At 46.6% G+C, this 22,923-nt stretch overlaps 1 protein-coding gene across 5 annotated transcripts in view; it reads left to right on the forward strand.

The window, feature by feature from the left end:
* Positions 1-22,923, forward strand: part of KIAA1549L (KIAA1549 like) — a 205,950-nt gene that overhangs the window by 175,068 nt on the left and 7,959 nt on the right. For all 5 annotated transcript variants that reach the window (XM_081154353.1, XM_081154354.1, XM_081154355.1 and 2 more), the window contains exons 17-20: positions 10,965-11,315; positions 18,769-18,866; positions 21,010-21,155; positions 22,736-22,887. In XM_081154353.1, coding sequence (XP_081010479.1) covers positions 10,965-11,315; positions 18,769-18,866; positions 21,010-21,155; positions 22,736-22,887 — 747 coding nt within the window. The remainder of the gene's footprint in view (positions 1-10,964; positions 11,316-18,768; positions 18,867-21,009; positions 21,156-22,735; positions 22,888-22,923) is intronic.

The raw sequence follows: 22,923 nt of genomic DNA on the forward strand, positions 1-22,923 counted from the left end.
TTGGGCTGTGAAGGAGACTCGGAATGGATTGTCTGAATTCTAACTTTGGAAATGAGTGCTGGCCTCTCAGAAGAAGAGACCTTTGCAAGCTACTGCCCTTAGGTTTCTCTCGGGCCCCTTGTCCAAGGTTCCACACCCTGGAGGCGCTCAGAGAGCATTGGAGGCACGGTGGGTTCAGACCCTAAAATGTGGGCAGTGGGTTGAAAACGTTAAGAAGGATGACTGGTTGCGTCTCAGAAGTGAGATCGAAGCTCTGCTGTAGCAACTGCCGTCATCAGTTCTCATTCCACAGGCGTTCTTCGGGCAAGTGTTTTGAAATGTTAGTGAACACCAGCTGATTTTCCAACTGAAAAGTGTAGCTACATCTACAAATAAAAAACAGGGGCGTACTTAATCAGGCAAGGTTCAGCTTCAGAAAACAGAAAACGTTAAGCCATTTAATCAGACAGAAATGACTGCGAGGCATTAGGTGCTCCCCAAGTCATGGGAGGGCTGGAGGAAAGTTCCAGAAAGACTGAACAAAACCACAGGGCCGGCCCTGACAACGGGCTGCTGCCTCTGGCCCCAGCAGGAAGGTAGGGAAGTGGGCTGCCCTGGATCCGATGTGGAGCAGAAGGCTGGGCCCTGCCCCCCGTCCTCTGTCCAGACTGCACACTAGTGCAGCTGATTACTAGACCCTAACATCTCAGCCACAGCCGCCCCTCATGGATGGCCTGACGTGTGTGGAGCTGAACCGGTCAGCCTTAGCACTGCAGGAGTGCCCGCTGCAAAGAGGTTCCCAAAGGCTGGTCCGCTGTCCCCACCACAGGCACCGGGTGGTGAGGGAATTAGCAGGCAGAGCAGGTTTGGGAAGCAGTTGGGGGGATGAGTGGAGGAAGGGAAAGCAGAGGGGAAGATGGAAGCATCGCTCAGACCGCAGTCTCCAGCCGCCTGCTGCAGGCCGGGTTGTGTTGTGCTTGGTGGGGAGTGTATCTTGCTGGCCCTTCTCAGCTGACAAAGCAGCCAGTTTGCTTTTGATCCAGGTGAACAGTGGTTACTGGAAGGAGGCCGGAGAATCGGAACAGTGTTTTGATGGGATCCATTTGCGAGGGAATGAAATATGATCTGGAAGCCCTTGACTGCCTGTAATAGCTTATAGCAAGTCTGGGGCCTTTTAGATAAGTTTGTCAATCCTATTATTAATGGGATCCTCTCCTCCTCACCCACTCCCACCCTTCCCCCAGCATCTTAGAGCCTCCGAGTGGTAGCTGAGGCCAGGGCAGAGCACAGGAATGTCCTGGCACCACATGGTGTTCCCAGTAAAAGATACAATCAACTTTGGGTTTCATTGAGAAGCAAATGGTTGGATTTGGAGGTTCCTTCCTTCACCTCAACCTGCTTGTTGCCCTCTTAACTGGGTGCTCTTGTGTTGACCCTGCCCCACTCACATCACCCCCTAGCATCCCACCTGGAGCTGTTACATGTGTCTCCCATCTCGTTTTAATTTCTTTATCCTACCTCTGCCAGCTGGGTTAAGCTATTAATAGCCCTGGCTTAATCTGTTATCTCAAGTTAATTTAGAGTACACTGTAATTTAATGGGGGCTTTTAATCCAACGGAAATATATGATCATCTAAAATCAGGATCCTTCATTGAGCCTGAGGCAGAGGTGGAGGTGTTTGGTGGTGAAAGGGGCCTTTGAGTATAGCCCAGATCTCACCAGGCTGGTGGCTGCCCACAAAGATACTTGTTAACCCCACGAAGATGGAGGCCCCTGGGCCAGTGGGAGCAGGAGACAGATTCCTGTTGGCAGGTTGGAAGGGAGCAGGCAGGTTTCAGGATGGCCTAGTGACCTTACTCAGAGCCAGGCCTCCCCTGTGGCCCAGGACTTCCCTCCCACCGGGCAGTTTCCCACTGGGCAGGAGGCAAACAGCTTTCTTCTGTTGTGAGCGCACAGTGCCATCTGCCTGCTCCTTCTCTCTGATTCCCTCGGATTTGGATGCCACCTGCTCCTACTCTTGGTACCCGCCTACCCTCTGGCTTCTCAGCCTCACAGCCTCCTGGCCAGGGTAGGCACTTATTACAGGCCAGGGTTCCCAGCATGCTTTTGGTATGAGCACTTGTAGGGGAAAGACAGAAAGCAGGATTGGGGAGAGTTCAAAGCTGGGCTATGCTACAGATACTACAAGGTTGGAGCTAATCCATGGGGAGCTGTGGAGCTCACATGGCCCTGCAGAGCTGTCCTGGGTAACAAGGGCAATTCCCAACTGATAGCTGAGGGCCAGCAGCTGGCAGTGTGCCTGGCAGCTGGGGGAACATGTTCTACAGTCCTGAGCAACACAGTGTCCTCTCTGCACTAGTCCCTCCCCACCCTGCTTCTCCTTGGCCCACATGTGGCCTCCAAACCCCTGCAGAGCTGGAGGCCAGTGGGCAAATGGGAACACCCCTTGGGATCCGCTATCCCTTTCATTTCCTCCAGCAAACGCTGAGTGCAGTGGAATTGTCGCGTCATATCTACATTGAACACAGGAAAATTTAACAACATAGGCCCTGAAAGACAAAGGAAAAAAATAATATAAATATTTTGTGTATATTCTGTTCGTATTGTATACGTTACAGATTATATATTCCTTTTTTACATATTTCTCTATAAGGTTGTATACATGGGCCATGTATGTTGTACCATGTGGCCGATTTAAGGGACTTTCAAAGGTTTTACTATATATGGTATTTACCTCTCTGACAAATGTGCCCAGGGCAAACCTGCTCCCAGGTTACAACCACTTGTCCAGGCATTGTTTTCAGAACTCATTTTAACATTGTCTCCCCCAGAATCTTTTTCTGGACCCCTTATCTCTATGGGTCTGATTTAGATGCCTGTCCTTTGTGTTCCAGTAGCACCTGGGACTCACCCCAGTCAAAGCTCTTACTCTCTGTCTCCCAGCTGTAGGTTTATGTGTATTATTTGACTCCTCAAGGACAGGAATCATGTTTTATTCATGCTGGAAACCTCAGCACCCGGAATAGTAACTGGAGCCTAGGAGATGCAGTGTCTGTATTTGCTGAGCAAATGAACAAACAAAAGAGGTGACTCCTGAGCTGAGACCTGAAGATATGGGGCAGATTTATAACTCTGAACCATACAAATGTTTGATTTGACTGGTTTATGAAGAGTATGTTACTGTGCAAAGTTCAGTCTAAATGGTGATTATCAGTCAGGCTGCTTTGGTGAAAACAGAAAACCCACCCAGCTCAAACTGTCTTAAGTCATTAAGGGAATGTATTGGGTACGGTGAATATGGGCATGCTTTGGTTGGGGCTCCGGTTCATTTCTCTGCCTCATGCAGAACAGTCCTTCCTGTGTTGGCTTTATCTGTAGGTTGGTTCTCTCTGGTAGGACATGGCTCACATCTACATACTGCTTTGACCAACGCAAGAACAGAATTTCTCTTTTCTCAAACATGAAACAAGGTTTATGGGTTTTACTTCAACTGTGCCCACCCCTGTATCAATCACTGTAGCAGTAGGGGTAGGGGGGAGAGGGGGCTTACACTGATGGATTTAACCCAATCGGACCTCACCAATGGAGCCAGGGTAGACTCAGACCCCCAGATGTCCAGGCCCCTTTTGCTGAGACACAGTGAAAAGAGTGGGTGGATGCTGAGGCCATCATAGTGCCCACTACTTGAAGAACATTGGTGGTTGGGCTTTTAAGGAACGAAACCACATAATGCTCCCTGGCAGCCCTCCCTCTGTTTCAGCCTCTCCTCTTGGGTCTGCCCCCTGTGAAGGGAAGGATCAGCCTGGTGATGAGCCAAAGGCCACTCTTCCCCGGGGGGCTTAGGAAGCTCTGGCTGCAGTTAGAGATGGTGTTTCAGAGGCAGATAGAGTGACAAGGAGGGATTTTGTGAGTCTGTCTGGATTTTTCAAAAGGAGAAAAAGCAGGTGTGCGCCAGTGGAAGGGAGAGGCTGTTTTGTTATGAGCAGTGTTGACTCTCAGGACTGACTCTGTCTCCCACCGCCCACAGTGCCCACTCAGCTAAGATGAGAAAAAGCAGTGGTGACTCATCTCAAAAACAAAAGGCGAAACAGCTTCCCTGGAGAGAAAGCCGATCTTTGGTGTTCACTTTCAGGTTGATTCCTTTTTAAAGGGTATTTTTAATTAATTGACTGAGGCTCCTAGATTATTCTCAGCGTTCACAAGAAGTACTGTGGAATGGTGATGCCAATGGAGTCTGGAGCTGGGCCTCATCAAGTTCCAGCTCACCTACTTCCAGCAGGTGAATTTGGGCTGGTTACTTCACCTCTCTGTGCTTTACTTTCCCACTTAGAAAATGGGGTTACAGGTGGCACCCACCTATAGGGTTGTAGTGAGAATTAAATGAGCTAATGCAGGTGAAGCATTCAGGGAACATTAGCTGTCACAACTCTGGTTAACAGAGTCCATGGGGGAGAGGATACACTTTTCCTGTTTCTTTTCCATTCTAACACTTTAGATATCTCAGAACTGCCATGAATTTTGTCACACGCCAAAGAGAGGATTGTATTTTTCAAATAGGGCCTTTCTCCAGCATGGTGGGACTGGAGAAGGGCTCTGTAAAGGGTGCCCAAGACCTTTTCCCCGTTGCCCCAACGGAGCCACACTTCCAAAGGTGACCACTAAGGTCACACAGGGTAGCCAGTCGTAACTCAGGGTAAATGGGATGTCATGACTCACTCAGTAATTGAGTTTCCACTGCGCTGTGGAGGGCTAAGGGAGAGAAAGGCAAGAGGATGGAGCCTGACATATGCAATGGGATGAAAATGGTTTGCTTTGGGAGCAGTGAGTAAAGCTGAGACCTCTCCACTTGCTGAGGACATTGAAGCATGTTCTTTTACCCTTGACTGTCCACCCCCAAAATCAGTGTAATTATGGGTCCCTCTTTGGAAGATTCAAAAAAATGCCACTCCGCTTAGCAATATGAGAGGACCCTATAGTGTCATTTTTACTCACCTAAAATGCAGGAACAGCATCCTGTTTTCATGTCCTTATAGCTCTGATGTGGTTGTTGGGTTGTGGGTAAGCAGCAGAGTGAAATTAGAAACTCTGCTGGGAGGTTTTTTTAAAATTCCATTTGCACACCTGTTGCAGAAGAGAAGTAGTCAGATCATTATTTTGAACCACCATTACCTGCCCTGAGAGGCAATTTCCCTTTATTGTTGGAGGAATGGTTGGGGTTTAGGCTTAGGTGGAACTCTCAGCTGCCCCTGTGCCAATAGCTCCTCTGCCCACAGAGGAAGTGAGAACTCGCTGAAGTTTGTTTTTCACAAGCAGCTTTGTAAATATGTCTCTGCTTCTTTGGTGACAGGCAGCACTTGCAATGAGGCTGTTAAACAGCCGGAGCAGGCATTAAATGCAGAGAAGCAGCCCTGTTTTATGTTGCCCAAAGGACCTTATTTGGTGGAGAGGAAAATGGACACGGAGCCAGGGCAATCCATCCTGGTCAGATGGCCCAGAAATCTATCTTGCTGAAACCCCTACTTGGTCTTTGCTGTGAAGTGGCAGAATTTATTCAGAACCTGTTCTCCTTGCTGGGTGACACTGATTGACACTGAGCTGAAAAGCACTGCCCTGGGGCACATTTTGGAGAGAGACTTCAAATTCTTGTGCTCCTGCAATGAAGTGCCTGGGTGAGGCAAAGCAATATTGCACACACTTGTATATCCTAGAAAGTAGGACCGGGTAAGACACCTGTCTACTTTGGGGCTCATAACTCAAGAAATTCTAGAATACATGGCTTCAAGAGTCCTTCATTCCTCCTCTTCAACTCCACTGTAAATAAGATTGTCTCATTCATTTTATTTTATTTTATTTTTTTAAATATATCTTTATTGATTTCAGAGAGGAAAGAAGAGAGAGAGAGATAGAAACATCAATGATGAGAGAGTCATTGATCAGCTGCAGCCCGCAACCCGGGCATGTGCCCTGAGCGGGAATCAAGCCCCGATCGCCTGGACCCCAGGTCGGCGCTCAACCGCTGAGCCACGCCCGCCCGGGCATGACTCATTCATTTTAAATACATGCAAATGTCTTTTACTGTTATACACACACACACACACACACACACACACACACACACACACAGAGATGATTTCTAGAGCTAGGACTTAAATTTAATTGAAGTCCTAAGGACCCCAGTTTCAGTTTGGACGTAATGATAAGACACTGATCCAACCCTAAAGGAGCTACTGTTTTCTGGGAAAAAGCAAATAACAACAATAATGATAGCAGCTAGTTTTTATTAAATGCCTATGTGCCAGACACTCTTCTAAGTACCTTATATTTACATATTAATGCTTTTCATCCTTATAGTAATCTATAAAGTAGATTATCCCAGTGATTATTTCATTGTCTGTTTTCCTGGTCACAGAAGTGTGTTCCTGCCTCTCTCAGAGCCCGTCTCTGTGCTATGGTAATGGATTTGTTTATGCATGTAATGGATAAGAGCTTGGGTACTAGATTCAGACTGTCTGGCTTCAAATCCCAGCTCCACCAATTATGGGCAACATATTTGATCTTTCAGTGCCTCAATTTCTTCATCTGTGAAATGAGGATAATCATGGTTATTACCTCATAGGTTATTATAAAGAAAAAGGAATATGTATACGGACTTTGAACAGTGTCTGGCACGTAAGCTACTAATAAATGTTAGCTGCTATTACTGTTGTCATTATTTGTCTCCTCCTCGAGGGCTGGGTCACTAACCTATTCATTGTTGTATCCACAACTCCCAACTCAGGGCCTAGCACAGGGTTGAAATCAGTAATTATCTGCTAAGTAAAAGAACAAACTTAGGAGTGTTCACATTTTTCAAGGTGGGGAAGGAAGTTATTTGGAGGGGATCCTTCAAGAGGAGGCATCAGATTCCCACAGAATATGATAGTAGTTGAATCCGGGCCCTTCTATAGCAGATAGAGTCCAAGAAACAGTGACTGTGAGAACCAGAAGGGACTTCACAGACCATGGTTTTTCAGGAGTTCGTGTAATTTGCCTGTGGTCACGCAGCTCATTAGCATTGGAGGAAATTTGTTAGAGAATGTGGGCCTTTTATCTTAAGCTCAAATTCCACCGCATGGGCAAGTGGACAGAATTTTTTATTTTGGTTCTATATCACAAAGCTGTATTAAATGCTAAGTGCATTATGCTAAGCTCATGAAAGACAGAGGTGGGATGAACTCAGGGAGCATCCAGACTCGGGCAAGATAGACATTAAATAAGCAAATCAAGTGTGATGAAGGAGAAGCCTGGGAGACAGTGAGAGCTCTTCTTGATGTTGAGAAACTGAAAAGCCAAGTGAGAACAATGGGAAGATAGTTCTTTAGATCAAACCTGTTGAGGTCATAGTTGGGTTATGACTCTGCCCTTGAGTTAAAGGAAACCCACTTCTCCTATGCAAAATGAAAACTATGCGGCGGAGCGGAGATTAATTTCCATTGGGGTGGTATAGGGCAGATGCAGTGGGATCCTGGAAAAAATGTCTTCACCTCCCCAGTGAAGGTGGTATCTCCCCACCAGCCTTACTCAGAAACCACCCCCCCAACCCAGCCCAGCCCCTCTCCAAGGCTCTTGGAAGAGTAGGAGAGTAGGTAGTTATTGCTAAGTATACTTTTGCCCTGCTTAAGGCACAACTGTAAATTCACATAACAATAGATCCACCAGTATGACTGGAAATGAGTAGCATAGCTGAGGGTGGGAAAAATCATAGCTCACCCTAGTGCCATTAATCATCCGCCTGGGAAAAGTTTAACATTAAGCATCCATTATTTATTAGAGAGACTGGGGATGTAGGGAGGAAGGGCAGTGTGTGGGTAGCAACCAGCATTGACAGGGAAATGTAAGAGGCAATGTCGTGTAGCAGGACACGCAAGGGACAGGGGCTGGGAGAGCCAGGTTCTGTCACTGCAACCTCTGGGTGACTTTGGCTAACTCACTTAACCAGCTCAGGCCTCAACCTCCTCAGCTATAAAATGGGCTTGAATTAAATGGTCTCCTACAGTCCCTTCGGGCTCTGAAATTCAGTTCAGAATGTTCTCTGCATGTGAAGAAAATGTTTTTCATTTCTGTATTCACTACCCTAGAAGGTATCACTAAACCTTTAGCAAACACACATTTCCCTAAAGAACCCCAATGCAGAAGAGCTCCCAGCCCAGGGTTTGCAGGCATACCTCCAGGCATGAAATGTCTTTGAGTTTATTATCACAAAGGTAATTTTGCATTCTACTCCATAATCTATCCTTGCTTGTGTTAGTATAAAAACAGTATTCTAGCCAGGCTGGCGTGGCCCAGGGGTTGAATGTCAGCCTATGATCCAGAAGATCGTGGTTCAATTCCCAGTCAGGGCACATGCCTGGGTTGCAGACTCGATCCCCAGTGGGGTTGTGCAGGAGGCAGTTGATCAATGACTCTCTCTCATCATTGATGTTTCTATATTTCTCTTTCCCTTTCCCTTTCTCTCCCTGAAATCAATAAAAATATATATTTTTTAAAACAGTATTCTAAATTACTCACTGTAGATATTCATTGACAAATCTAGATTTGAAGGTTGTCAGAAAACCTGGTCTCTTGATCTAGAACTATAGCCAAGCCCTAACCCTGGCTGATAACAGGAAATGTCTAATTTCTTGTTTGTTCTTTCTGTATTTTTTATTTCTTCTTTCATAAGCATATATTAATTTAATACTAAAGAAAAGGAAACAAATTTTTAAAATATGAAAAATAACAAAATTCTAGCCTTCCATGTATAGATTTTAAGGAGGGCGGGACTTCCCTTTATGAATGAGTTCCCTGATGACATTTCATTGTGCTCATTTTCCTATATTAGAGTCCTTAACACATAGTCATTGCATGAGAAATATGTGCAGTTGAATGAATAAAAGTAATAATAAAGATGATTAGACTGATGACCAGCAGCTACTGTTTTTGTGTTTTTACCATGTGTTACTGTTCTAAAATCTTTATTTACGTGTATCATCTTGTTTAATCCCTATTAAACCCTTGCAGGCAGGTCTTATTATCTTCATTTTACAGACAAGGAAACTGAAACATCGAAAGTTAAGTAACTTTCCTGGTTTGAACGCCCCCTGCGCCCCGTCTTTTATCTCCTCGGCACACCTTTCAGACCCAGCATTGCTGTGGCTCCGCCCTGCGCCGAGCAGCGGGGCTGGGGCCAGGAGCAGCCCCTTGTCTCTTGCTTCTGCACTGAGGCTTCTCGGCCACTGTCACGTGGGACATCTGTGGGAGCCCATTCCACCCATCTGGCACCTGCACAGATCTCAGTGCAAGGACAGCCTCTGGGGCACCCCAACCATTAGCTATTTAGTAGCCATCTGGGTTATCAGATCAGTCATTAGAGAGAGAGAGGAAGAGGGAGAGAGAGACCACATTCATGTAAATTTTATTATAGTATATTGTTATAATTGGTCTGTTTTATTGTTGTTGTTAATCTATTACTGTGCCTAATTTATAAATTAAACATTATAGGTATGTGTGTATGTATGTATGTATAGGAAAAAACATAATATTTACAGGGGTGGGCAAAAGTAGGTTTACAGCTGTTCATATGGAAAATAACACAGTAATTAATCAATAATAATACAAGAATAAACTCTGTGTTCTGCTTTCTCACAACTGTAAACCTACTTTTTCCCCACCCTGTATAGGGTCCCGTACTGTCTGTGGTTTCAGGAACCCACTGGGGTCTTGGGATGTATCCCTGGTGGATAAGGGGGCACTACTATACTTAAGTAATGGGTGGAGAGCAGGGTGGCAAACTGATCTATGCCAATTTATCCTTGCAGACATCTCAAGTTCTATGAGCCAGCAGTGGTAGCCACAGGCATACTTGAAATGGTCGTAGATGAACTACTCTCACACAGCCTCACCATTAGGTTATCACAAAAGCCAGTCTCAGACCAAAATCTGCCACAAATGACTTGTTAAATAAGCATTCATTAACAGCCCTGGCCAGGGAGCTCAGTTGGTTAGAGTGTCCTCCCAATACGCCAAGGTCGTGGGTTTGATCAGGGCACATACAAGAAGCAACCAATGACTGCATCAGTAAGTGGAACAGCAAATCGATGTTTCTCTCTCGCATGCTCTCTTTCTTTCTCTTCCTCCCCCCTCCTTCCCTTCTTCTCGCTCTAAAAGTATCGATCAATAAATTTAAAAATTTTAATAAAATAAGCATTCATTAGCAGGCAAGCATGACAGTCCATGAAGCCTGCTCTGGAAGTTGATGAAGTCCTAGCTCTCTGCCCACTTAGATTCTGCTGCTACTCCCTAAATGAAAGGTTCACTGGAGGAGGGTGGGAGAACATTCTGTAGTGGGTCTCAAACTTTACCAGGCATCAGGATCTTTAGGTGGGTTTGTCAAGGCACAGATGCTATGTTCTGCCCCCAGAGCGTCTGATTCAGTGCACACCACACCTTGAGACCAGTGATCTAGAGGCAGGTTTTATTATTCTTTCTGAAATTACCATCAGGTATCCGGCAGTTTGCTAACCAATGGCTGGACCCCGGACAATGTAAAGAATTAGTCTAGAATCTAGAGTGCCAACCCTTAAAGCATAGACCACAGAACCCTCTAGACTCTTTTACCCAGAAGACGTAAGGACAGAGGATGTCTCTAAGAGGTTTTGGAGAATACCATTAATGTAGCAGTGAAAAGCCTTTCTCATGGTCATTATGCTAATAAACAAAGCCTGTGACACTGAGCTTTGGATAATTGAAGTGCACAGGGAGAGCTAAAGTGTGGCCTTGCTGATCCAGTGATAGCTAACCACCCCATCGTGTGAATTCCTGGACAGGGCACGTAGGCTATAACGCAAACGAGCACATATGTCTAATATTACCATTCCAGGCTGGACATTTTAGAGTACATTACAGGCAGCATTAATGGAAAGGAAAGTTAATTAACAAATCAACGGGCATTTGTTTGATCCCACAGACTGAGCCTGAAATCATAGAGGAAACCAACATTGACAGAGTCAACGAGCCCCGGGGCTATGCCAGGTCGAGGCAGGTGAAAGGCCACTCTGAGACCTCCACACTGAGCTCCCAGCCCTCCATCGACGAGGTCAGGCAGCAGATGCACATGCTGCTGGAGGAGGCCTTCAGCCTGGCATCCGCAGGCCACGCAGGCCAAAGCCGGCACCAGGAGGTCTACGGCTCAACACAGCACCTGCCCTACTCGGAGGTGGTGACCAGCGCTCCGGGGACCATGACGCGGCCCAGGGCTGGGGTGCAGTGGGTGCCAACCTACCGCCCAGAAATGTACCAGTACAGTCTGCCCCGGCCGGTAAGTCAGAGCTCCCACCTACCTGCTATTATTAGATCAGTCCTGCCCAGGGTGTTTCAGTGGGTCTCAGAGGGGGGGAACTTCTAGTGATAAGTCACCTTGGGATTTGGAGACAGAATTTTGCTGGGCTCTCATCCTGTCCTCCACCCATGATCCAGGCCTAAACCTTTTAGTCCTATGGGCACAGGCACACGGGAAGCCCTTATGTCTGACTGTAATACATTTCAGGATGAATTTCCTTTCCTGTTATCCCTCCTGTGAAGGGCTGACATTCTTCATGCACAGGTGATTCCCTACATTTCCAAGTGTGAAGATCCATTTTAAATGTCAGACCCCATCGCAGAGCTGCCTGTTAGGGGTCTGTGTAGCCTGGTGGTTCAGAGCAGACGCTCTGGAGGTGGGTGGCTTGACTGAATCCCAGCTCTACCATTCACTGGCTTTGTCACTTGGGGATGTTACTTAAATTCTCTACAGATGAAATCAGCAAATTAAAATAACCTACTTCCTAGGGTTATTATGAAGAGTAAATGAATTGATATATGTGAGATACTAGAAGAATGCAGGCACAGAGTGAATGCTGTAGAAGTATCAGTCATGTTTATTTCATTTAGTGGTAACTGCACTTCAGTAGCTGAGAAAGCACCCAATGACAAAAGGCTTCCATGATTTAAACAACAATTTTAATTAGTTTGCATTGTGTTCACTATCATAGTATCTACATATATCTTCTTAAAAAGACAGACTTGGTTTTATAAGCCATAGACCATAACAGACAATGCTTTGTGCATGTATAGATTCTACCCTGGTAATATTTCATGGCCTATCCCCAAGGATTACTCATTAATAGAGTTTTATAAATTGTCATAGTGATATGTAATTGCAAAATGAAAGCTAATATTTATTGAGTGTTTCATAGTTGCTAGGTTACTGATCTAGGTGTCACATGTATGTTAACTCATTTATTTAGGTCTTACTACAAGCCTCTGACACAGGTACTAGTTTTATCCCTATTTTACAGATGAGGAAACTGAGGTTGCATAGCTTGTTCAAGTCACACAGCCAGAAATGGGCAGAGCCATGGCCCAAGGCCAGGCAGTCTGGCTCCAGAACCCACATTCGTAGCCAGCATGCTTTTCTGCCTGGTGTTGTGTTACATTGCCACCCATATTATTTCTTTCGTTTGCTGTAGACAATTTGGGACACCTATGGGCTTGTGGAGCCCTGTGATAACATCGAACCACCTCACACCTGCCCAAAGTCCACACTCAATTGGCACTGAATAAATTGCTGTTATGCTATGAAACTACATAGTCTGCACACTATTGTGAATTTCCTGATTGTTCTCCTTTGCTCTGGGTCCCCCTCCTCACCCCTAGATCACTGAGATGTCTCCCTTAACTCTGCTCCTAGTCCCCCCTCTCTCTGTCTGTCTGTGCCCTCTTTTAGAATGTCATTCTCTAGCCCAACCTTTCCCTGTTGGTTAAGCGTTAGCAGGAGAGACCAAAGTTTATTTGAAACTGAACCTCTGGGGCAAGGGTGGCTGTGCCTCTCTGAGGTCATCACCATGCAGGTACTTGTCCTTAGGTCAGCAGATACAGAATTTCTGTTTTGTCCATTCGATCCAGGGGACTCTGACTCATGCTGATTAAGCTCAGAGCAACTGCTTTATTACTAAGAATGCTGACTCACAAACCTGTAGTGAGAAGCTGGATGGCCAGCTGAGCTGGAATACTTGTTTGCTGGTCAACAGGGTCTTTCATTAGTAAAAGCCAATTTGGGAAAAGTGAGAGATTATCAGAAGAACTGGTAGGTCTTGAAGTCATCTTTCTTAGTCTGCAACATGCGAATCCGAGAGTATAGTCAATAAAGGAAACAGGATGAACACGGGCATCTTTTTTGAATCCCATTTTCTGAGATTGGGTGGCATAATGCAAAATTCTTAATATAATTTTTAAGCTAAAACAGAAGGCTTTAGGGCAATGCCCAGATCTCAGGAATATGACTTCGCCTCTGCTGTCAGGGAATTTTGCTGGATACGATCGAGAAGCACCTCCTGTTGGAAGGGCGTCAGCAACTCTGGGGCCACCACTGGCCCCGCTGCCATCAGTCTAGAGACCAAATCAGAAAAAGTTTTCACTGAACCTTACAAATTTATCACCTTAGTATACTTTCCCATGATAGTCATATTACAGTTTTCTACTAATTGTGTGTTAAATCAGTACCCACTTTTGTGGGGGAGGAAGGGATTTTTCCCACTGAGATTTAGAAAACACTCTAATCTTATCACACACAGGGTGGGGCAAAAGTAGGTTTATGGTTGTAAGTACTCGAAACAGTTTATTCTTGTATTATTATTTATTAATTATTATATTTTTTCTATATGAACTGTAAACCTACCTTTGCCCCACCCTGTGTATACTGCCTCTTAAGTGTCTATCCTCTGGGGAAAGTTGCCTGTGATTCGCACTGACTTCTGTTTCTTTGGTGCATCCTTCCTGAGCTCCACGCGTTGACCTTGTCCCAGGATTTTCCTCTAGCCCAGAGTAGAACGACACTCTCCAGCTGAATGACCTTAGCCGGTGACCACAACTCTGAGCCTCAGACCCCTCAGTCATACAGTGGTGACAATGAAATCTGTGTAAAATGCTTAGCTCAGTCCTGGCACCGAGTCAGCATCCAATACTTGTTCACTGATATTGATTAAAGCACTTTGTATGGTGCCTAGCACATCAAATTACTTGATAAATGGTAGTCATTAATATGAAAATATTCTCTTCTTTTCATTGGGTTCCACTAGTTATATCTCTTTCCCCCAACAGTTCTGAGATGAAATCTCCTCCTGTTCTGTGAAATTCTTTTGGAGCATGCTCTGGGTGCCCAACTCAAAGTTCCAGAAAAACTGCCCTTGTGTTTAAAGATGATTCTCAAGAACAACTGGACCCCTCTGGCTGGAGGCCGGATTCTGGGCATCTGAAGAGATCTGGGTTTCAGAGAGACACACTTAAACAACAGGATGAGTCTTAAAACCAGTGACAGGCAAGAAGATGCCACAAGCCATATCCCTTATGCTCAATTTAACAAGATTATCTAAAAATCTCACTGTGGGACATATGAAAACTTAGATGGTTGCATTTGTCATGATAAGGGCTTGGTGGTTGTGCTGAGAAGGGCAAAAACATCAGCATGATATACTTTAGAAGTGAGGCCACCAAGAAAATGGAAAAGGCTTGAGAAGTAACAACAGAGAGGGGCCATCCAACCAGAACGGCATCAAAGGCAGTTCTTTTGTTATTAAGGTTTTCGTTTTTTGCTAACAGCACATGTGGCCCCTATTTTCGTGAAAGGAGAAAATAGCTAACAATACACAGTAGAAATGATGATTCTTAACCCGAGTTCTTGTCGAGCCCCCTTGTGCTATGATAATGAGGAAATCAATAGAAAAGGCGGCAATTTAGAATGATAACTATGATTACTTTTCGGCTTCCCAAAAGGAAGCTCTTTGAGCTCTGGCGGAGGATAATTGGAGGCTGGTGGTTTTAAATGCACTGGCCACGCTGATGGCATTTATATCATGGGAAAGGTTGCTGCTGGCAGCTTGGGATTTCTGCACTGCATTTTAGGAGACTCTCGATCATATTTTGCCCCTTAAAGCTGTGAAGAAATTGGACTTGACACCTAGTGATCAATCAGATTTTGGTAGCAGCACTAATGGGTCTGTGCCAAGTGGAGGGAAAACATCCTACCCCCTTCCTGTTGGTGTCAGAGAAGGGGATTCCAAGAAAGGCAGCAGGTCAAGACATCTCCCTCTGCAATTACTAGAGGCTTTGCAGATGGAACCAACAGTAATAATAATAACAGTAACAGCAGCAGTTGCCATCTGTTGAGCTCCCTGTGTACCTGACACTAAGCTAAAGTGCTGCGTTGACATTATCTCACCATCTGGCACCCACCCTATGAGGTTCATATTATCCCTGTGTACTCAGTGAGGAAACTGAGGCTTGAAGAAGACACTTGCCCAGGGTTACACAGCTGTAAAGGAAAGAACTGGGGTTAGAACCTCAAGCTGTCTTACCTCAAAGCCCACACTCTTTCCACCCCACTGGCTAAGCTGGGCCAGAGGGATGTCCTCAGGCTCTGATGAGAACTCGAATCTCCAAAACTTCAGTGTGATCCTCTCTTAAAGAAGCTTACCCAGTTTGAGGGGATTTTGTCCATTCCTTTCATTGCCCCTGGTAAGGAAGACATGTCTATAAGGATGAACTTGAGAATTTTCCATTCTTTTTTCCCCTTTTACCCTCAAAAACAAAACAAATTAAAAGACCCCCTCCCCAAACCTTTGCTAATGATGAGATATGCAGACATATCATGTATGAGTTTGCATCCACCACACTTGAGTTCAAGAAATGTTACATTTCTTGTGTTTCTCCAAATCAAATTTGAGTCTGTTCTGAATTCCCATCTGTCCAGGTAGGTGGGAAATTCAGTGTCACCTGTTACTGAGCTCCCTTCACCTCTGGTTACACCAAAGTCATTGGTGATTTGATAAAGTTGGATCACTGGGAGAGGGCATTGTCCAACTCTGAGGAGTCACTGAAGGTGGGTCACTGTGTCATACCGGGCCAGCCTGAGCATGGGATCTTTGCCTTTGGACTCCCCTGAGAAATTCCTTTTGAAAACCAGCTCAGCACTCACTATCTGGCAATTGCATGCCCTCTAAGTTTAGAAACATCATTCAAGAGAGTAGAAACCTTGGTTTATACAGGAAGGCTGCATGGGAAGAGACAGGGAGATAGGAGAGAAAATCTGGAGAATACTTATTGCAGCCACAAACTCAAGTGTATAAGACACTTAACTTTCGGTATATTTATGTCATCTCCACATGCCACAGCTTGCTCTCAGTCAGTTCAGAGTCTCCATATCCATAGGTTTTGCTTATTGGGGGGATCTACTTGGTGCAAAGCATGATGAGGGGGTATCTGGTCCCAGTTTGTCATCTCATTACTCTGGCTGGTGTCCCTGAGAAGTCCTTGTATCCACTAGTCTCCAGGTGTCAGTCCAGGTAAAGCGCAGCTCAGTCCTGGTCCTCGTGCTAATAAGCTCTCTCCAGGCCTCTCCCTCTCTTCCTCCAGCACTCATGTGTTCGCTTCCCCTCTCTCTCTCCCTGTCTTCCTCCCTCCTTCGCACTCGGGGGGGGGGGGGGAGGATTCTGGGAATTCTGTGCTACTGCTGGTTCCTGGGCTTTCCTAAAAGTGGGTACAGGTCCCTTGTCTTTCAGATTCCCCAAATTGTTATGGTATTTATGTCTCCTCCCCCTCCCCAGCCCCTCCTTCCAGAGCCCCTTCTCCAGGCCCATCAGCATCTAAGCTCTCTTGCTCCCTTCTCACTCTCCTCTCATTCCTATCTGAAGGGTGTTTGCCTAATCTAGGTCTCTGAACTCCTTCCTAGGAGAGGGCAGAGATCCCAAAAGACAGTGTCCTTGGTCACCAAATGGGGCATCTCACAGTCACCTTCACGGAACTGGCAACTTGGAACCAGGCAACAGTTTTGAGCAATAGCTTCCAATGGGATCCCTGTCACAAAGCAGCCAGCAGGGAGCCAGGTTCCAAACACATGAGGAGGGAAGCCAGCATTAGAAGCCAGGAGGGCTTTGAACCATGGGGAACCTGCACAGCGGGGATGTAGGAGACACTCTGTAGGGCACAGGACACAGGTTGACTCTCTACTTTTATGTGGCCCCTGGGGCCCTGAGGATATAGCCCAAAGGGGACTCTGATCTCCTCTGCAGCCTTGCTGTGTACCTGGAAAGCTCTTTCAAAGAAGGGAATCCTCTTGGTACTTGTTAAAAGTTCAGAACTTTTAATCAGTTATTTTGATGAACTGGTACAGGACAGCCACCAGCATAGAAAGCTTTTTCTTGGCTGGAAACTGTATTGACTAGAAAATAAGCCTTCCAAGAACCAGGGACAAAAATAGGTTTTCTGTCTCCTCTACCGATTGTGAGAGGCCAGAAGAGAGAAGAGGGACTATAAACCCCTTTCTCTGTTTTGGGAAAGGCGTGTCCTTCCTTGTTGGTATATTAATAGTAGTGGAATGCAAAGCTGGATGGAAGTCCAGGACAATGATTCTCAAATTCTCGGCAACTCCTTAGGGTTCAGGGAAGTCCCCAGGCTGTCATCGTGTAGCTAAGTGAAGGGCCAAATTCACCAGGGTGCCTCCACCCACACACACACACCTCAGCAAATTAAAATAGAACTGTGAGCTAAAAGCAGAGCTGGAAATAGTGAGTAGTAAGCAAATATGAAAGGTGGAGTGGAGTCCTTGAGATTTCCCTTACATCTTGCAATTCCCTGTGCTTAAAAAGAATATTTTATCCAAGATCGAGTTGTTATTTAGTGGGTTGGCCTTTAAGAGTCTGTAGTCCTAATACTGAAGGCAGAAGACTCATTCAGTTTAAAGAAGTTTAAAGAATCCTATTTACAGATTCCCCCTACTGCTGCTTCTTGTCCTGATGCCTTCAGCTTTAGTCTCGTGCCTCGGGAGACCTGGCAGGCCATGATACCTAAAGAAAAAGACCTAGAACCGCAAGTTAAGCTTTGTCTCCCCAAAGGGCATTTCTAGCTTTTCTCTTGCTGGGAAGGCTGTGGCCTGGTTCTCTGATCCTATCAGTGACCATCATCTTCTTATCCCCTCAAGTGTTGAATAAAGTCTTCACTTTCTTGACAGTTCCAATCCTTTATCTTTAAACAGTGCTTTATAGATTGCAAAATGCGTACACATACCTCACTTGCCTGATCTTTGCAGTACCCCTCTGAGCAAGGCATCTTTGTTCCATTTCAGAAGAGGACACTGAGGCCCAGAGAGGTCCCCTGTCTTGCTTAGGGACATAAAGTCTATTCACCAGCAAACCAGGCCCTCCACCCATACCTCCTGATCACAAACCCATTGCTTTCCCCATTAAACTTTATTTCCACAAGTGAGAAAGTAAAACGCAATCAGTGGTTCATTCATTTAATATTTATTGATCTTTTTTTATATACCAGACATTGTTCCGGGCGCGGTGATCTAGCTGGCAACAAAGTCCCTGCCCTCTTACAGTCTAGATGGTGGCAGATAATAAATACGCAAGCAACATTAAAAGCACACCAGGGAGAAGGAGCAGCATGTACAAAAGCCCAGACGGGAAAGAACTTGGCATATTCAATTGCCAAGAACACCTTGGCAAAGAACTATTGAAAGACTCCGTGACCACAGTGGCCTGAGCAGAGGGGACAGTGATAGGAAATGATATAGAAGAGGGAGCTGGGGAACATGTTAAGGAAGACCTAAGGGGGAAGTTTAGAGAAGGAAGGAAGGAAAGCCTGCCCCTCGGAAATTTACTTCCCTTTAAAAGAACCGCCTGAGTGTTGATCAACCCTGGGTTTTAACAGATCTCCCTCTTTTTGCTCTTTCACAGGCCTATAGGTTTTCCCAGCTTCCTGAGATGGTCATGGGCTCTCCCCCTCCGCCTGTACCTCCCCGGACTGGCCCTGTGGCCGTTGCTTCTCTCAGGCGGTAACACTTTCCTGTCTTTGCTTTGTTCAGAATATTTGGAAAGGATTTGGTCCTGAGTACCTTGACCTCACAGACTCCCTTCATGCCATGCCCCATTCCTGTGCATCGCCTGTACAGACAACCGTGTACCTGGGGCACTCCAGTACCATGAAGGGAGTGGGGGCCATAGAGGGCTAACTCACTTTCTTGTTATCGTAAATAGACAGTCCTGTAGAATCCACAACTGAGGAACCAGAGTCAACTGCCCCATTCCCTGAAAGCCCCATCTTTGATCTTGAACATCTGAAAATTACTCCACCATACAGCCACCTCCAGTACGGGTGCCTCCTGCCGTGTGTGCTCAGCCAGAAGAACCTGTTATTAGGGGTGGTGTCTGGGAGGCCAGGGAGCAGGGTATCTCAGCACCCACCCCAACTCGTGACTTCCCAGAGGGAGAGGCAGGAAGCAAATGAACTCAGATATGTACTCTGTGAAGCATGTTCCAGCATTCTGTTTGCTCTGTGGTATAAAAGGCACATGTTTTTAATAACGATAGACAAGAAACACAAGTGAGCACTGGGAGAGGTCGAAATAATCATCATGGCCAGGGCTGGGAGAAACGCCTGGTCCCAGGGGTATGTATGGGCCACTGCCCTGGCCTTCCTACCCTGGCCTCCCCCAAACACACTGGCCACGCCCTATCTGTGGCCCACAGGTTTGAATTTTTTGAGAATGTTGAAGAAAAATGGCTTTCCCTCAGAAACAGCCCTGTCCTCATTCCCAGAAGTTTAGAATCCCCAGTGGTGTAGACCCCACCCCTTGGAACCAGCTGAGCTCGGGTGGGGTGAGGAGCAGAAGACCAGGCTTCCATCTTCTTGCCAATAACCTGCTGTGTAACTCCAGGCAAGTTGCTTCACCCATCTGGTTCCTGGTTGCTTATCTGTAAAGTGAGGGCAATACCCTAAATGATCTCAGAGGCTCTGGAATTCCTCCAAGGGGACCAAGTATACGGTGCATCCTCCAGGGAAGGGTTTTCTGAAGGAGTAGTAGATGCCGGGAACAGTATGAGGGAAGCCAGGGCTGTGGGGATGAGCAGGCCAGAGGAGGAGGGAGGGATTGAGAAAGAAAGGGAGGCCCACCCCTACCTGCAGAGCCTCCAGCTCCACCCTCCCTGGGGAGTAGTACAGGGCTTTTCAGTTCCCCGGGGGGTTCTGGCTGGGAGGAGTGTCACATTTGTGGTAGGTTTGCCCAAGGCCAGCATCTATTTCATTTCTTCTCTCAACCACTAGCCTCCTCCCATATCCTTCCTCACAGTCTGCCTTCCTTGCTAAATATCTGGTCACCACCCTCTCTACAAACCCAGAGATAGAAGAGGGAGCTGGAGAACATGTTACGGAAGATCTACGGTTTAGACTCTGCTTAGAGGGCGGCCCCGTGGCCTGGCAGCCTGCCACCTGCTGTGGCCGCCTTTGCCTCCCTGCCATCTTAATTTTAGGGCAGCCTGGGGTCTCTCCGTGACAGGGGAGACAGTCTGTGGCTGAAGCACTCTTTAGAATAATGGGAGAGGCCCGCTGAGCCCAGGCTGCCCTCTTCTTCAGCGGCTGTCTGAGCACTAGGTGGAAATATGATGTGTTAAACGGGCCAGATTCAGTGTTTGCCTGGGACCAAAAAAAAAACCTGTTCTCATTCATAATGCCCAGGAAGTGCTAAAGTGCTGGGCTCCTGCACCCGAGCCGTGGGCATCTTGCTTCCCGCCAGTAACCAGTCCTCCAACCCCCGCCCCCCCCCCAGTCACCCTGGTCTCAGGAGGGGGGAGCCCCCCCCCCCCCCCGCGCACTCCAGACGGAGCCTTCTCATTGGCTGTCGATGATGTCATCACCTCCCACGTCGATCATCCCCAGCTAATACCCAGCGCTAATTGCTCGGCTTAATTTTATGTGGAAATTAAGTATTGCACTCCCCAGAGACACAAGAGCCACCCTCAGGGGGCTACTGACCCTGAATATCGAAAAATGGCTCCAGCTTGGGCCCCGACGGGGCTGTTAGGGGTCCGGGCGTGTTGGCCCCCTTTGTTGTTTGGGGGCAGATCCTCACGGGGCTGGCAGGCCGCTGCGGCTCCCCAGGGTGACGGCTGACGGCTGACGTGGGCCCTCTGCCCGCCCAGGTCCACCTCGGACGTCGGCAGCAAGACGCGGATGGCGGAGTCCGCGGGGCCCGAGACGGCGCATCTGCACGACGCCGCCTTCGCGCAGGTGTCCCGAGGCCCCGTGTCCGTGGCGCAGCTGGATCAGTCGGCGTTGAACTACTCAGGTGGGCGCGGGGGGGACGCGCGCCCCCTCGATCCTGCCCCCACCTTCTACCTGCCTCCCCCTGGAATGCGAGCGACTGCTTTTATTTCTCAAAAAGATCTGAAATCTGACAAAATATTAAGATATGTTACAGTCAAGGCATATGTTTTGCCAGATTTCGGGTTTTTAAAACATTATATTTTTTTAAAGCATTACAGAGACAACTGTCCACCCCATCTCATTTCCCTTGTCCGCAGAGGTAACCACAGTCCCTAAGTCCTGAGTGCTAACCTTGTGCTACATCTGTATGTACAAACAACAGTGTATATCAGCCATCTTCAACCTTTGTCATCTCATGGCACACATACACTAATTGCTAAAATTCTGTGGCACACACACACAAAATTTTTGCCAATCCGACAAAAAAATAGGTGTAATTTTGATTCATTTACACCCGATGGCTATTGTGTTGGCTGTTACCGTTTTTTTTATTTGACAGTCTAAGGGAAAAGAGGTCAGTGCTCCTGAGTAAATAATCAGGTGCTGCATGTTTTAAAAATTCTTGCAGCAAAAAAAATTAAAAATAGCCCGGCTGGGCGTGGCTCAGCGGTTAAGCATCGACCTAGGATCCAGGCGATCGGGGTTCGATTCCCAGTCAGGGCACATGCCCGAGTTGCGGGCTGCAGCCGATCAGTGACTCTCTCATCATTGATGTTTCTATCCCTCTCTCTTCCTCTCTCTGAAATCAATAAAGATATATTTTAAAAAATAAAAATAAATAAATAAATAAATAAAAATAAATAAATAAAATTCTTGCAGCACACCAGTTGAAAAGAGCTGGTATAAATGCTTTATATATTTTACATCTACATAAGTGATTTCAAGCTATGCATTTTCTTTTGCACTTTATTTACTTGACTCAACATTGTTTTTAAGATTTCTCCAGGTTGCTGGATACATAGAGATCTAGTTCATTCCTTTAAACTGCCCGGTGGTCTTCTATTATATGACGTGCCACAGTTTATCCTTTCTGCTAGTGAGGGACATATTGGTTGTTTCCAGTGTTTTATTACTACAAACAATGCTGAAATGAACATGGAGGTCTGTACGTGCCCTGATTGGTTTTTTGTTTAGTCAAACCTTACCTTTTAGGCTAAAACTGCAAGCACCCAGGTGTCGACACTTATTAAAGCATTCACTGTGTCCAGAAATTTCCCCGGTGGAATCCATCCCTTTTGGTTTCTTTTCTTGGCTCTTTAAAAATACCCATCCTCCTAGGAGGAAAACACCTGGACACTGAAGGTTCCTTTCCTCTTATCAGCAGGTCTGAAGTGTTGGGCTGGGGATGGGGGAGTTGGTGAGGGCTCAGCCATCATTTCTCTACAAAGACAGGTCTGAGTCATGGCAGATCATGCCTTTCACACTGACTGAGCAGGTGAACAAGGCTGAGGCTACAGGTGGAGGTCTGCTGCCCCCCGAATTACCAACTCGTCCAATGCCAGAGTCCTGTCCCCCGTTTCCCAGTTTCCCTAGCTTGTGCAAATGTCAGCCACGGGGGTGGGGTGCTGGCTTAATCTCTCCCACCCATCTCTTCCATACCAGGCAATACGGTGCCGGCAGTGTTCGCCATCCCAGCTGCCAACAGACCAGGCTTCACGGGCTACTTCATCCCAACGCCTCCCTCATCCTACAGGAACCAGGCCTGGATGTCCTATGCAGGAGAGAATGAGCTCCCGAGCCAGTGGGCCGATTCGGTGAGACCCTTGCTGATCCCCTCACATCTTCACCTG

Source organism: Miniopterus schreibersii (assembly GCF_964146895.1).
Source record: "Miniopterus schreibersii genome assembly, chromosome: 12".
In the NCBI taxonomy this organism is placed as follows: Eukaryota; Metazoa; Chordata; class Mammalia; order Chiroptera; family Miniopteridae; genus Miniopterus; species Miniopterus schreibersii.